The 17,422-nt window shown below is 37.2% G+C and overlaps 1 protein-coding gene across 6 annotated transcripts in view; it reads left to right on the top strand.

Moving 5' to 3' along the window:
- Window positions 1-17,422, top strand: part of LOC124267088 (serine/threonine-protein kinase D3-like) — a 123,750-nt gene that overhangs the window by 30,661 nt on the left and 75,667 nt on the right. For all 6 annotated transcript variants that reach the window (XM_046701926.1, XM_046701925.1, XM_046701923.1 and 3 more), the window contains exon 2: window positions 3,632-3,770. In XM_046701926.1, the coding sequence (XP_046557882.1) occupies window positions 3,632-3,770 (139 nt within the window). The remainder of the gene's footprint in view (window positions 1-3,631; window positions 3,771-17,422) is intronic.

Here is a 17,422-nt window from a genome sequence, read left to right as displayed (position 1 = left end):
TGACATTTGGTTATGTAATGCAAAAAGATAGTGTTTCATAATGAACTTTTTGTTGTGATGGTGTTGTTGCAAGATGCATGGCTGTTGCATGCCAAGTAATAGGTTTAATGTGTGATGATGTTACCTTTACAACATATTATACTTTTTGTTATCTCCGTTGTCATCATCTGATGATGTGTAATGTTTTTGTTACATTGTGAAGTGTATACAGTTTCTTCTGATGGGTTGCTCCAGGCTATAATTAGTGGGGAAAAATAAGTAGAACATCAACGCCAATAATAACAAGCCTCAATATCAGTTGAAAGAGATTCTACCAGCGTAAAAGGAAAATAAAAGTGAATTTTGTATGTGTGGATTACTGATAATCAGTCATGACACAATTCTCTGCTCTTCCTTTGGCTCCAGCCACTCACACAGTCTGTATAAAATCAGTTTATGATCTGGGAAGATGACAACTGTCCATTATGGTTTGAAAAGAAGAAGGAAAAAAAATTCCCTGTTCTTAGTTTTATGTTTTTGCATAAATTTGAAAAAAAAAAGACTTTTTAAAATTCTTATGAAAAACAGGAAGTTAATTACACCTTGAATTGTCCTTCCTTTCAAACTGCTGTAGGTTTTGTGTGTTATTTTTCCTGTTGTTTAAATGTGCAATATTTCAGATCTGTGACAGTGGTCTGTAAATAGTTCAGTCCAAACCAGACAATCTAGTGATTGACTTCATGAGCATCAAACTGATGTACATTTCCAATTTCATAAAAATAACCATTTAAGGCAAAATCAAAATCAGATACTTTTTATTTGTTTTGAAAAACAATTCTAATCTTCTGAATATTTGAGTACTTTACCTTCAGCCAGGTATACAGCAGTCCTCTGTAGATCTTAAAGAAAATACAGTGTTTTAATTTTTTATTTTCAAAACAAAACACAATTTGACAAATTAGATTCCTTGTTACTTGTGACTTCAGCTTTTAAATAGAAATGGGGATTTACTGTATTGGCTGCTTCCAAGGACAAACTTCGGTTGGCACAAGCAGACATCGTTCCTGCAAACAGCTTAGAATGTATAGTTTGCTGAGTAAGGATTTTCATTTGCCTCTCTGGGATATAATTGCACAATCACATTCCCAAAATATGGCTCGGAGAAAAATAGAAGTGAAAAATATGTAAGCACAACAAAATGAAAACCAGATATTTGTCAGCCAAATAATCATTGTAGCGTTTTGTTTCTTCAGTGTATGGTACCAAAATGTCATTATCTATAACCATATAGTCTGTGTTGGCACAGATGAAATTCAGTTATTCCCAACATGGACATGATTGCATTATTGATAGTCTGGAATTATCTGAAGGAGCAGGGGTATCTTTCAATGATGATTTTCTGTAGGCAGTGGTAATTGTAATGAGAACAGCCTTGATCAAAATTGTTGTTTGCTTGAATCCTGTTGGGACTTGGGTTAGAAAGTGCTGTTGCTAGTTCTAAGAGGTGACTAAATTTGATGAGATGATGACGCTTGGTGACCTGGTTAATTCGTGTGCACCTGTGTAATCTGTGTGTACCTTGACAGTGTAGGAGGCTCCTGAAGCAGTAGATGTCTAGATTACTTACCAACTGTAGCTTTCCACTTACTCAGCTGGTTGATATACTTTCGACCGCTGTCATTTAGACGGAATATTGCCCTGTTAGACAATAAATAAATCCTAATATATTATTGTTACATTTGTATTTTGTTACTGGGGTATGCATAATATATAGGGTTTTTCATGTGAATGTGTGCTTGAGTATGGGTTCGAATCCCGGATGACAAAAGTACTAGAATCTGGAAAAAATATGAGCACCTTGAGCGTGTACTAGTTGCGTGGTTATGTGCACTATATAAATATCCTATGACAATAATAAAAAATGTATGTGTGTGTGTATATATATATGACTCCACTGTACGCAGATTCCTTGCATACTGGAATATGCACGTACCAGTAATCGTATTCAACAGCATGTCTTTCTCTAACCCTGCAGCATGCCCATTCTCATAACCATATACTTCTGTATTTAGGGAGTCCAGGTCCTTGTCAGACTATGTTCAACCAGGAAAATGTGTGCTTTAGCTGATCACTAAATCAGTATGCTTTTGGTCCACTATTTAAATAAGGTAAAATTCTTTTGTCAGTCAGCTGCTCAGATAGTAAAAAAAGTGTCAGATAGGCTGATAATGAATCCTTTTCCTCTGAAGCATTACCATATTCATCGGTGCCTAACACTTACTTGTGTTAATGGGTGTTAATTAGTACAGGCCAATGAGCTTCATTGTGGAGTTCCAACAGCCTTGTCAGCAGGCATTGTTTTTACAGTTATCCATATTCATAAATTACCCACATTCTTGGCTTTTTCACTTTTGACTACTTGTGGAGAGCCTGTAATTTCCGGTTGAGTGATTTGAAGGTTGTATGTTCTGACAGAAGTGTTTGTTAAGAATAAACAGAAGATTAAACAAACATGATAAATACATGCTAATAATACCTTTCATGCATGTTTGTATATTTTGTTTTCAAATAGATTAAAATCTCAAAATTTATTACAAACGTTTCCAAAGATTTTCTAAAGCATGTGTGGCAAGTAGATCAGACTTCCTGATTGATTGCCATTCAATTCCCCAGTTGGCAGTAAAGTGGAATCCAGAGTTGGGGCCTCACACTAATGATCACAAGCCCCCAAAGAGAATTTGTGTCAGAAATCCATGTCAGCTGTTACATGTCACACAGAAACTGTCAAGAGTATTCATGCCTGCTTCAGGATTTAAAGGTTATATATTAATGGAAAGTTATGATAAATGCCATGTTGGTGCTTTTTATTGCAACATAATGTTTCATTATGTCGATACACTGTGCAAGTAAAGCCCTATCTACACTGTCCATGGCAACTAACCTAAGTAATTGAGATATATTTTGTGTTTTCTTTTGTCAAGCAAATAAATTTCTGAAGATGCTAAATAAAAGGATATTCATTGACTAGCATTTTGGCCTTAAAAAATGGCATAATAAATTTCTCTTGACACTAAAACTAAGTTTAATGTCAGCAATCAGTGGTAATGGTGACAAATATTTTTGCATTGTCAGTTATTTATATGTTGGAGAAGTTGTGATTGTGTTAATGTTCTCTTATTATTTCATTGGAACTATGTTTTTGCTGTCTGAACAAATGCCTGATGTTACGTTGTCATTGTGTTAAAACTATGAAGGACAAATGACATTAAGATACCTAAGATGACATGTTAAAGGAAGATTGTCTTAGTGATGGCTTGAATAGCATTATGGTTACGTGCAAAGAATATTGTTTTGCAAGTTTAAATTAGCTTTGAGCTCAAATAAACCTTGTGGTTACTGTATATGTTTTCTTGCTTTGACATGTATTTCTCCATCTGTGTGACCATCAATTGTAAAAATTAGCATATCAGTGTCTCCTCTATAACTCAAAAAGCCTTGTAGCTGGAACCTTTGCGAGGAACGTCCTGGCATTAATATCTTCTCACAGACTTATGATGTTACATTAAACATGGCAGTTTCACTACCCCTGATATTTCTTGTGTAATATCCAGTACAATAATATTTAATAGTGCATCTCTCTTCTATGTTTCAGTTCCCGGAACATGGCTTTTACAACCTTGTGGACAAGATTCTGCTGTTCCAACATAGCCAGAGCTGTGCTAATGTCCTACAGCTTATTGATGACCCCAGCACGATTGGGGAGGCCAGTCTCGTGGAAGTTGTGCTGTCAGGTAGGGTGAAGTTTGAAGGAGCCATTCAGCTCAGCTGGTCTTAAGACTTTCACACCCACACCCACACCCACACCCACACCCACACCCACACCCACACCCACACCCACATCAACAGCCACATCAACATCCACACCCACATCCACATTCACATCCACACCCACATCCACATCCACACCCACACATACACCCACACATACACCCACACCCACACCCACACCCACACCCACACCCACACCCACACCCACACCCACATCTGTATATGTCCCTCCTATGGGCCAATCAGATTCCACATCTCATATTGCTAGCATTTGCTTCAAGGGAAACGGCAGTGCCCAGTGAAGACTTAATGGTCGATAATCAAGATCTCAATTAAAGTAAAAGGCATCGTACATCATGGCATGCATCAGATCACTTGAGCACCTTGATAAGAAACATGAAAAGATTTGGAAAATATTTTGTCAACACCCATTTGACAGCTGACATGCTCTGCAATTCCTGCAATTTACCTCAATCTGCATGGCAGTCTCCATGAACAGAATGTAAATTTTGCTGTATGCTTTTGATTGGAATATGCATAGACTCATTAGTTCATGCAAAATATAACCCTGTAACTGCAGATCCAGATTAGAACTCGTCTTCAGCAACCCATGATTGTCATTAGAGGCGACTAACAGGATCGGGTGGTCGGGATCGGGTGGTCAAGCTCACTGACTTGGTTGACACATGTCATCGTATCCCAATTGCATAGATTGATGCACATGCTGTTGATCACTGGATTGTCTGGTCCAGACTCAATTATTTACAGACTACACCCATATAGCTGGAATATTATTGAGTGCGGCGTTAAAAAACAACCCTTTACCCCCTTGCTTAGAGAAGATGGATTAAACCCAGCTCACTCATATACTGACTGCAGCTCGAGGCCAGTAGCCTAGGAGACTGTCATGATATTCCTGTAACCTTAATAACTATACTCACAAGGCAGGAAGTATGTGGATGGTATTGTTCCATAGCAATATAGGGTTACATTTGCTTCTCAAGTTCACATATTGACGATCATATCAAATCATCAGGATTGTATTAAGCCTGAAAAAAGTGATATGGTTCTGAATATCTGACTGACCCAAAGTAAAAGTGCACATGCAAATTATTTACTTTTCATGACAAAGCAAAAAAAACACATTACAAAATACACCACATACACAGAACATCCTACACACTGTACTACAGTTTGAAGGATTTAAAAAAAGAATTATTGAAAAGTTGTCCTTCCCCTAATTTCACGTTCAGTGTGATCAGAATCAAAGTATTATTTCTTGTTTGACCTATCTAACAATGCATCATGGAATATGATCTGTTAAAATATATATAGGACTATAATAAGGTTTCATTTATGAAGTACTGTTCCTACTTACGGATCTGTCACTGTTGCAAGATTCAACATCCACAAACACTGACAATGTGTTTTGTAACAAGGTTCAGGTTACTTGTTTGAAACAACAGCTTGAAGAAAGACATGTCCATTGTTTGCACAGTCCATGCAGCAATGATTATGCATGGGATCATATCCAGACCAGTATTACCTTATCATGTCAAGAAGTGGGGCGGTTGGGGTAGCCTAGTGGTTAAAGAGTTTGCTCATCATGTCAAAACCCAGGTTCAGTTCCCAACACGGGTACAATGTGTGATTCGCCCATTTCTGGTGTCCCCCCGCCATGATATTGCTGGAATTTTGCCAAAAGCAGCATAAAACTAAACTCACTCACTTCCAGAAGTTCCAGCCACATTCTGCATAAAAACAGTTTCTGATCTGATTTTTTCACTGGGAAGATGACAACTGTCCATTATGGGCTTAAAGAAAAAGATTTACAAATTTATTTCCATGTTCTTAGTTTATGCATAAATTAAAAAAAAGAAGAATATTAAAAACAGGAATTTGATTACACCTCGAATTGTCATTCCTTTCACGTCAAAGACCCAGGTTCAATTCCCAACACAGGTACAAAATGTGTGAAGCCCATTTCTGGTGTCCTCCACTGTGATATTGCTGGAATATGGGATATTGCTAAAAGCAGCATAAAACTTCAGCCTCTCACTATCATATCAAGAAGACCTGATTGATTGATGCACATGTGTCAAGTGACCACTGGTGAGACTGATGTGTCAGATACAGGGCCAAGGGACACATTGCTCGCAAAGTGGGGTTAATTTGTTTTCTGCAGGGTCAATGACCAGCCCCTGGCTATCTGAAGCACTGCAGCTGTAACAGTAACACTGATGACCGGGGACTTTCTGACCAACAATTACCTGCAGATGTCAGAAGTGAAGGCACTGTCGGCCTATTACCTGATGTTCTCATGTTGTACAGGAGTTATAAGCTGTTGATGGGAGGTGGGGTAGCCTAGTGGTCAAAGTGTGTCGCTTGTCATGCTGAAGGCCTGCGTTCGATTCCCCACATTGGTACAATCTGTGAAACCCATTTCTGGTGTAACCCAGCCGTGATATTGCTGGAATATTGCTTAAAGAGGTATAAAACTAAACCTAATCACTCACCCATTCACTAAGCTATTGATAGTTAAACAGTTGGATGGGCCCTCTTATTGTTGCGTTTAAGAAGATAATGTTGTATGGTGTTTTCTTCAAGGCAGCTTGGGGCAATGGGGTAGTCTAGAGGTTAAAGCGTTCGCTCGTCGGGCCAAAGACCTGGATTAGATTCCCCACATGTGTACAAGGTGTTCAGCTCATTTCTGGTGTTCCCCACCGTGATATTGTTGGAATTTGCTAAATGTGCGCGTAAAATCAAACTCACTCACTCAAGGCATCATATTGTAGGGTGTTCTCAAGAAGACTTCATGTTGTTGGGTGCCTGGAAATATCTAGTAGGTTGTTTATGAATCTCATGTGATGTGTTCTGGAAATTCCTTATAGGGTGTGATATTGTAGGATCTTCTGAAGACTTCATGAAAGGGTTCTGGAAATCCCTTATAGGGTGTGATATTGTAGGGTCTTCTGAAGACTTCATGAAAGGGGTTCTTGAGATCTCTTCTAGGGTGTGATATTGTAGGGTCTTCTGAAGACTTCATGAAAGGGTTCTTGAGATCTCTTCTAGGGTGTGATATTGTAAGGTCTTCTGAAGACTTCATGAAAGGGGTTCTGGAAATCCCTTATAGAGTGTGATATTGTAGGGTCTTCTGAAGACTTCATGAAAGGGGTTCTGGAAATCCCTTATAGGGTGTGATATTGTAGGATGTTCTATTTGAAGATGTCATCTGTATTCTGCTGAAGACCTCATTAAAGAGGTTTCTGGCAGGGTGTGATATTGTAGGGTCTTCTGAAGACGTCATGAAAGGTGTTCTATCTCTTTAGAAGGCATCATGTCATGAAGTTGTCATATAGTGTGTTCCATTGCATACATTATGTAGCTTGCTTGAATGAAGGCTTCTTGTAAAGAGTTTGCTTGGTGATTTAATTTGATTTCCAAGATGTATTATCAAAGGCTGACCAATTTGTGGTCTTACAGACCTTAAACCCTCACCCATATTTGGCAACATTACAAATACCCTGATTATGAATATATGTTGTGAAATATTTTAGAAATCTTTCATTTGTTTAAACTTTTGTTTCTTGATTTTATAAGAAATTAACCCTCAAATCCACTAGCTTCCTATTGGTACATTGACCAAGAAAAACAAGAAGACAAAAACTAGTCAAGCCTGTAAGAAAAGAATATCTGAAGACAGTGTTTAGTGGTGACCGTGTTGTAAATTGTAGGTTTGCAGACCCTTCCATGATGTAATACTTTAGAACAGGGTAATGATACATGATATAATGACATGGAATCTGATGCCATGTGAAGAGCTCACAATGATACTGTCAACACAAGGTGTACTGTGTTGCTGAGTTGTATATATCTGAATGTCAGAATTGTAACTTGAGTGATGGAAGTGAATGGTATATTTATCGGATACCAGCCCAGCTGAGGAAACAGTAGAATGGCCTGATGCTAAATGACTCAAGCAGATTTTGATACGAGCAAACGTGGTACTGTTCATGAAGAGTATTATCTGGGAACATGGCTAGCTAACAATATTGGCCTTGTGGTATTCAATTAAAACTGGCAGTATTGTGTGTGGGTTTTGATCATATTGATGTGTCAGAACTTTCTAAATCTGACCTTGTTTTAAGAGCGTGGGAATTTAAACACCATTTAACATTGCTTAAATCTTATTGGTGATAATTTGGTGATAATTAGGCTAATATCTCCTGTGGTCTCCAACTCTGTTTACTTGGCAATTCTTTTCACCTTTTAGTAGGTTGAGAGGCTATCATGTTCAGAAGGTCTTTCACTGATAAATCAAAGCTGGATAACAGACAATATTAGTTATTGTCAGTGTAAGAAAAATGGAAATATTTGAAGCTGTTTATATATTAAACAAAAATATTAGGTATCATAAATATTTTGTGGGATATATTTGATCTAAGTAGTGAATGTTTACTGCACAGTTTCATAAACACTTCCATTTATTGTGAAGCCTAGCAACCACCTAGTGAAAGACGGATGTATATTTTCCAAAGCTTTCAAAATGAATGTGTAAGTTTCTAGTAAACATGATGAGAATCCTCACTTTAGCAATATTTTTATAAAACAAATTCAAAATGTAAGTAGCCTGACCTTGGCAGAGGGCCATGTGATGAACAAGAGATGTTATATCCACTGACCGCTGATAAGAATAGGAATCCCTTGACTACAGAGAGTTATTCAATCAGTGATACTACGTTCAACATCTCAACCTTTAAATAGCCACAAGACATGAAATATGACAGATGCTAGAATCTTTGGAGATTTATATATATATATATATATATATAGAAGAACTGATCGTCATTGCTATGTTTGTCAGAATGACAGGAAGTTTTGGAGGACAATAACATTCTACTGTCATTCAATATACAAATGTGTCATTTGACAATTTAAAGGCTTTCTATGTTATTTCTGTTTAGTATTCTTTTTATCGAGTAAGTAAAAAAGTTTAAATTTCAAAATATACTTATCAATTCAAATAATGGTACACATATAAAACATCAGATTAAATGTTTGCAACTGTGAATATTTCTACATATCAACCCTTTAAAATACAGAGCTTATTCTTATTATCTGCTATGTCACATTATGTGTTTTCAGATTTGTTTGGGAATTATCTAGAATCTGAAGCCAGGAAAATTGTAACCAATGGCATTAGCTCTGAATAGTTTGTATATAGAAGACATATATAGAAACATTAATGATTGAACCATGGTAAAGTTTCATGAACATATTTACCCACCCTGGAAATATCAAGGTATCAGTCAGTATCTTAAAGTGTTTGGGGATGTCAAGTCCAATAAAATTCATCTCTTTCTTGTTGCTTTATTTATTGCCATGAGTATATGTCTTAACTTAGCTAAGGTGATATTTATTAAAGCTGCCACCATTCCTAAGTGTTTATTAATCATAAAGTCTACAGATGATCGAACATGATTTTTTGTAGCCGCTGAAAGAGATTAAACTGAACCATTAACTTCTTGGCACAATGATTTGACTTTGAAGGCAAGAGGAATGTGACAAGGTTGTGAGTGCTTGTGTCTCGTGGTGTGCTCATTTGTAAGCTGTGGACATTGAATGTGGACATGTACTGCATTCCTAACAACAACTCAGAAGCAGGCCAGGCTTAATGAGCATCTCTCGGACTTGCACCAAGTTAGAATTGACACTTAGTTTGATCAACCAATCATCTTAAGGATCTTATTCATGCTGGCATTTAGACCTTGTTGACGTGTCTTACTCTTGGGACACATCTTAAATTCTCCTTCTTGGTTCTGACACTTAGGGGAAATGTTTGAATATTTTTGTGGAAAATTTGTTTTGTAAATGGAGGGTTATACAGAAATATTTCCTATTTACTTGATTAGTTTGTGAATGAAATATTTAAAGTTTTTTACAAATATGTTACTATGTTAAATGAACACACTGATGAAAATGCATATGAGAATGTTCAAATTTCCTTTGCTGATATTGTTCGTTTACCTGACTTTAAGTGAATTAATAAAGAGTGAGTGAGTTTAGTTTTGTACTGCTTTTTGTAATGTTCCAGCAATATCGCAGCGGGGGGACACCAAAAATGGGCTTCACATGTTGTACCCATGTGGGGAATCGAACCTGGATCTTTGGTGTGACGAGCAAATGCTTTAACCACTAGGCTTCCCCACCGCCCCAAATTAATAAAGAAAGCATATGTTGTGTGCATTGCCCTTCTGTCAGTACTTTGGAATTGGATACTTAGTATGAATTAAGTAATCTTAAACATGCCTGCCTCTGTGGCCATATTGATTGTTAGTTTGGGCATGACTCTGTTATTTCTGTTATATTTGACATATAACAAGTGTGTTTTGACGAATTTAGACATTTGTTCAAACTTTAACATACCTCATTCTTCAAAGTGCCACTGCATTTTTGACATCTCTGAACCTACAAGGCCTGACAAACTAAACATTGCATGACTGATCCTAGCTGTTGAGTCTTGAAAATTCATTTACAGGATTTTGATCCGATGTTAAACGCGGTCACCACAGGAGCCATATTTACTTTATTACGTAAAGGATATGGCTATGTAGATGAGGGTTACAAGTACTAACAAAAACACACAAATTAACAAGGTTTACAAAGTCATAGTGTATATTTTAATCATCAGCTGTATCACCATGTTCTACACAAGGCAACTTCATCTGTTCCAAAACATTGCATATAAAGAATATATAAAGACAAATCCAAACATAAACTGGGGCGGTGGGGTAGCCTAGTGGTTAAAGCGTTGGCTCGTCACGCCGAAGACCCGGGTTCGAATCCCCACATGGGTACAATGTGTGAAGCCCATTTCTGGTGTCCCCTGCCATGATGTTGCTGGAATATTGCTAAAAGCGGCGTAAAACCATATTCAGTCAGTCAGTCAGCCAAACATAAACTCCACCTTATTTAAAACAGTTTTGTTTCCACTTGCTGTCAAACATTTTGACAGTGGTACTGACACTTTAAGAGAAAGCACTGACAAATCAATAACCAATCTCTCTGGTTTTGCCCCCTTGCTGTGACTTGGCAACGCGGCTTATATGTTACGGTAATAATGTTACGTGGCTTTGGTAGTTGTGATGGGCTTCGAACACTAGACAGGATAACTTCTTTTCTTCAAGCTGTGACCGTAATCATTGATTTGTTGTCCGACAACATGATCAATTCAAGTATACAATATTGTCGATAACTGCAGTAATTGGACGGAGAAAACAATGGTGACTGCAAGGGTGAAATTGATATGACAGCTATGTCAGAGGTAACACATCCCTGATTAATCATCAGTGTTGGTGCCTCTCACGCTGGTGCTAATTGTGAACATGTCATTAGTATTCTGACAGTTTTCGTCAGATCGTAAGATCCAAGGTTCAAGGTTGTTGAGAAGTTCGATGTTATTAGTCTCCACTCTGTCACTTTACCTGGCTCCAATTATCAGAGAGGTCAGTGGAAGCAGAGTTGAGATTTGAAGGCAATTACCTCCCTTGATTTTATGATTAAATAGGCTTCCTTACCATTTTGTGCATATCTTCAGCACAGATGGCATATCTTCTTGAGATTGTAACAGGACAACCAATCTTGGATTAAACATATTAGTAATGAATTCACTATGTTTTTTGACAGCTCATCTGTTTTATAATTATTTTGTTGATCACAGTCTGTTAGTAATTGAGTTTGGGTCTGATAGCCCTGTGCTAGACATTGTGAGTATTAGTCTATGGGATATCATGACATGTATCAACCAAGTAAGAAAGTCTAACCTTGCAATCCCTGTTGTTGATTCTCACGAGAAACATGGGTTGCTGAAGACCAATAATAACCCAGAATCTTTATCAAATGTGTTTTTGTTGGTTTAAAAGCGTATCCATTTAATAAACCTGAGTATGTCACAGATTTTTTTAATGGAAAAGGCATTTGTAAAAGAATAGCATTGGGAGAAAGAAACTAAGAAATCTGAAGTCAACTGAATTCCCTGGTCACATAAACTCCCCCAGACGAAAGTTGAAGAGCACCATTGTTGATGAAACTGATCATTGGCAAGTACCACCTCAGGGATCAGATTATGGTGGTTGGTTTGTTACCTCAAGTGTAGTCAACCGTAAATAATAAATTAGCATACGACCTCTCCTTGCTGTGGGCACAAACTGAGTTACTGTGGCTCGTGGCTGATCATATCATACATGGATACCTCCCTCACTTGGCTAGACAGATGGTGGCTGTATTTACCAGGAAATATCAGGTAAAATCTATCCCCACACACCCAATTGATTGTTAAGTGTTACAAAAACTGCAATATTTATTTTTATTGCAACCTAGATTTTCTTTCATGGGTGTGATTAGTAAATAAAGCGGATGTTGTGTTATTACTGTGAAGTCTCTATTTGGTTTGGTTATGAAGAGACCAGATTTGACATGAAGCAGTTAGTTTCAGCTTTAATATTGACAGGAACTTTGATTGGGATGATAGCCCATTACCCATATTATCTGAATGAAATGAAACTTTACTTGACATTCTGTTTGTTGGTTGTAATGACAGTGAATTTATTCATTTATTCATCTATAGGAGAACTGTTATGATGTGGTTGTGGATTGTATAATGGGATTGTATGTGTGTGGAGCATACATTAAATTATTATGAACATGCTTATAGCGAACTGTCAGATATTATGAACTTTTTTTGTCTGAGCTACTTGCTGAATATTTTAGTTGAAATGTTTATAACGAATTATGGTTATGATGAACTAAAATTAATGGTACCTTGAGTTTGTTTTAACCATGGTTTACAGTATATGGATCTGGGGGTAGTGTGTGTGGATTGCTTGAAGGAAGGGTTCTTTGAGCATAGCTTGTATGAAGGGGTTGTAAGTGTATAGAGCAGAACTTGTATGTGTATAGAGCAGAACTTGTATGTTTATAGAGCAGAACTTGTATGTGTATAGAGCAGAACTTGTATGTGTATAGAGCAGAACTTGTATGTGTATAGAGCAGAACTTGTATGTGTATAGAGCAGAACTTGTATGTGTATAGAGCAGAACTTGTATGTGTATAGAGCAGAACTTGTATGTGTATAGAGCAGAACTTGTATGTGTATAGAGCAGAACTTGTATGTGTATAGAGCAGAACTTGTATGTGTATATGTATGTGTATAGAGCAGAGCTTGTATGTGTATAGAGCAGAACTTGAATGTGTATGTGTATAGAGCAGAACTTATGTGTGTAGAGCAGCAGAACTTGTATGTGTATAGAGCAGAACTTGTATGTGTATAGAGCAGAACTTGTATGTGTATAGAGCAGAACTTGTATGTGTATAGAGCAGAACTTGTATGTGTATAGAGCAGAACTTGTATGTGTATAGAGCAGAACTTGTATGTGTATAGAGCAGAACTTGTATGTGTATAGAGCAGAACTTGTATATGTATGTGTATAGAGCAGAACTTGTATGTGTATAGAGCAGAACTTGTATGTGTATAGAGCAGAACTTGTATGTGTATAGAGCAGAACTTGTATGTGTATGTGTATAGAGCAGAACTTGTATGTGTGTGTATAGAGCAGAGCTTGTATGTGTATAGAGCAGAACTTGTATGTGTATAGAGCAGAGCTTGTATGTGTGTATAGAGCAGAACTTGTATGTGTATAGAGCAGAACTTGTATGTGTATAGAGCAGAGCTTGTATGTGTATAGAGCAGAGCTTGTATGTGTATAGAGCAGAACTTGTATGTGTATAGAGCAGAACTTGTATGTGTGTAACTTGTATGTGTATAGAGCAGAACTTGTATGTGTATAGAGCAGAACTTGTATGTGTATAGAGCAGAACTTGTGTGTGTATAGAGTATAGAGTATGTGTATAGAGCAGAGCTTGTATGTGTATAGAGCAGAGCTTGTATGTGTATAGAGCAGAGCTTGTATGTGTATAGAGCAGAGCTTGTATGTGTATAGAGCAGAGCTTGTATGTGTATAGAGCAGAACTTGTATGTGTATAGAGCAGAACTTCTATAAACGGGTTGTCTTTATGCAGAGCTTGTATTGAGGAGTTGCTTGATAGAGCAAAGCTTGTATGGAGCAGTATGTTTAGAGCAGAGCTTGTATGGAAGAGGTTTATGTGTATAGAGCTAGTCTTTATGCAGAGCTTGTATTGAATGCTTGAAGCAAAGCTTGTTTAGTTTGAGCAGAGTTTGTATGTTTCAGAGCTAGTAAGGAATGGTTGAGCTTTTTTTGGTGTATGTGTGTGTGTGCATATGTCAGGCTGCAATTAATGTTTTCACCCAATATATGTGATGGTAAATATTTGCAGCCAATCTCACCTTTGGCTTATGCGCTACAATGAAACTGAAATGTCTAAATTCCTAGTCAATACCTAAACAGTCAATTGAAAGTGCAGCTGACAGATGTAGGTAACTGGAATTTCTTTCACTCATTGTGCCTGTTGCTCTGCCCTCAAATATAGGGAGCTATTTTCATCCAGATAAATTTGCCTCAAGAGTACATTGTACTCAAGTTAAAGGAAAGCCAAATAAAGACTTCCTATTGTGAATCAAAATGTGCATGCAGTGGTCATTGGATTCCCCGGTCTCTTCATTCAACTTCTCTTGGTAATGAGTTGATATTTGAATTGTCAAGATTGAATAAATTAAGAATGATGGAAAAACAGCATGTGCTTGTGTAATGGAATATATGACATCGTGAAATGAAAAACTGTCCAATACTTGGATTCCACTTGTAGCATCACATAACAGGAGATATGACAGCTCTAGTATTTACTCTGAAGTGGTAAATATTTAGATAAGGAAGCCATACTTATTGGAATCAGAGAAAGAGAACTTGCTAAATCCATGGTAATTGTATACAGCACTAGTTGCTCAGTGATTGATTCTAACTGTGAAATAATGTTATACTAAAGAGTGAGAGCAGAGCTTAGCTTGTATGTGCATTCAGAGCTTGTATATGTTTTATTATAGACTGATTTTACATTCTTTGTTGAACCTAATTAATAGAGAATAGAATAGAACCTAATTTATGGAATCATTTTTACATTTTTGTGGGAACCTAGTAATCCAGAAAACTAAAATTAAGGACTGATTTTATGTTCTTTATTGAAACCTCATCAATCTAGAAATTTGATATCAAGGATGGATTATTAAATTCTTTGTTGAAACCTCATTAATACTGACACCTATTACAATTGCCAAATTCTGATGTATCAAAACATCTTTTATATATGAGACCTCTTATTTATTAACAAAAAATACTTTCTCATTAATATGTCTTAATTGCATTGTTTCTATGACATGCAAATAATAGCTTGTCCATATTAACAGGCCTGTGTATGAATGAATGAATGAATGAATGAATGAATGAATGTTGTGTAACAGTAAGTTTTTTCTCTATTTCACTTTGGCTTGTAAGTAATAGAGGGTTTGGGGTAGCCTAGTAGTTAAAGCATTAGCTTGTCACGCCAAAGGCCTGGCTTCAATTCCCCACATGGGTACAATGTGTGCAGCCCATTCCTGGTGTCCCCCGCTGTGATATTACTGGAATATTGCTAAAAGCAGCATAAAAGCATTCCAGCTCACTCACTCATTCACTGTAAATAATAGAAAATGAGCAACAAACCAGGCTTTGCTCAAGAAACCTAATTGTCCTCCTGAGAGGATACGTAAATCCCAAAACATTCAAAGTAAATTTAATCTGACTTTTTGTAGTCATAGAATGTGTGTGCTTTTAATGTATGGTAAACTACAGCAGCTGAAGGGATGGCATAATTCCAGCTAGGGTTCATGCAGGTAGCAATGCATTGTAAGCCTCCATGGTCCCTAGTATAGTGATCTACCTTCAGTTGTTGGTGATCTACAGCCTGTTTTTATTTTGTATCGTCTTCTGTAGTTAAACTGTTTGAGATTTACTTACCAATTTGTGATTCTGTGATATTCTAGTTTTTTTACTATCTTTCGTTGACAAGCTTTTTCATAATTTTTATATATATATATATGGTGAATTTAAAATTTGATTTTGTCATATGGCTGAAATATTGCCAATGTGACTATACTTCACTCACTCACTCACTCACTCACTCACTCACTCACTCACTCACTCACTCACTCACTCACTCACTCACTCACTCACTCACTCACTCACTCACTCACTCACTCACTCACTCACTCACTCACTCACTCACTCACTCACTCACTCACTCACTCACTCACTCACTCACTCACTCACTCACTCACTCACTCACTCACTCAAGAAACCTTGCAGTACTTGTACTTGTACACAATAGGCATTGGCCAGCAGTTTTAAGCAATGCAATTTGCTGTGCACAGGTGCATGTCATAAACTTGACAGTATCTTACCATTGCAGGTTTGGATCCATGTTCACTTTATTTATTATCCCCCGCCGCACGTTTAGAGCGAAGCGGGGGATATAATATTAGGCTCCATCCGTCCGTCCTTCATTTCAAGGTCCCTCCGTCCGGGTAGAATAGGTCTTCAGCAACAAATTGGAATATCTTAAGAGCTGTCACAGATCCATCACAGTATGAGAAAGATCCCAGTTTGGTGACTTTACCTTCATTTCAAGGTCACAAGGGGACTTTAACATTTTACCCTTGTCAGCAAGATATCTCAAGAACCATTCACTGGATTCTCTTCATATGCGTTCACATAATTTTCACGGTCACAGCGACACTTTGAAGATTTTAGCACGTTAACCTGCATTGTTAAGCTTGTCAGCGAGATATCTTAAGAACGGTTCACTGAATTTTCTTCACAGACTTCCAAGACTTCCCTTCAATGTTTTTGATAAGCAATTTCTTTATTAGTATTTTTGCATATTTCATACACCATGACATTCATGTCAAGGTCAAAGTGACTCTTGACAATATTTGTGTGTTTGAACAACTACAGAGCAAGATATCAAGAGAGGTTGACTAGTCATGTTTTTTTACATTTAACTTCATCTTAAACTACCACCTTCGCTGTCATTACTTTTTGAGTTTGATTTGATAATATGCGGCAGGGATTATGTCACCTTAGTGACAATGCTTGTTCTAGTGGATTTCACCACATTGGTCAAGTCTGAGACCCGAATCACTTTCCTTTCACATAGAACAGACATACTGTTTAATGCAGTATTAAACCACATTCACTCACTTACAACCTTTTTGTACTGCGGTGTGCAACTTTAAGATCAATATGTAAGTGTTGAATGTGCGGACTGTAGGGAGCAGTGTGACATTTTGAATGTGATCTGTAGAGTCTAGAAACCACTGACCCAAGTTTGACATTGCTCAGTCCTGGTTTTGCTCAATGTCCTTATCAAACTGAATTACTCTTCTCTCCTGGAAAACAATATTTTTGTAATTATACTAAGCAATCTATAATTCCTGTTGACTTCCACTTTGAAATATGTATGTATGTTTACAAATAAGCAAGTCTCGACATGTGATATACATGCATGTTTTTTGTCAGTGTTTTGTCTACAGAATGGTATGGTAGGGTTGTGAAGAGAGGTTGAGCATGTGTAAATGTGTAAATGTGTGCATGCAAGCGTGTGCTTG

This window comes from Haliotis rubra, unplaced genomic scaffold (genome assembly GCF_003918875.1).
Source record: "Haliotis rubra isolate DU_JTF1 unplaced genomic scaffold, ASM391887v1 Scf13, whole genome shotgun sequence".
In the NCBI taxonomy this organism is placed as follows: Eukaryota; Metazoa; Mollusca; class Gastropoda; order Lepetellida; family Haliotidae; genus Haliotis; species Haliotis rubra.
This window is presented reverse-complemented; position numbering and strand designations above follow the sequence as displayed.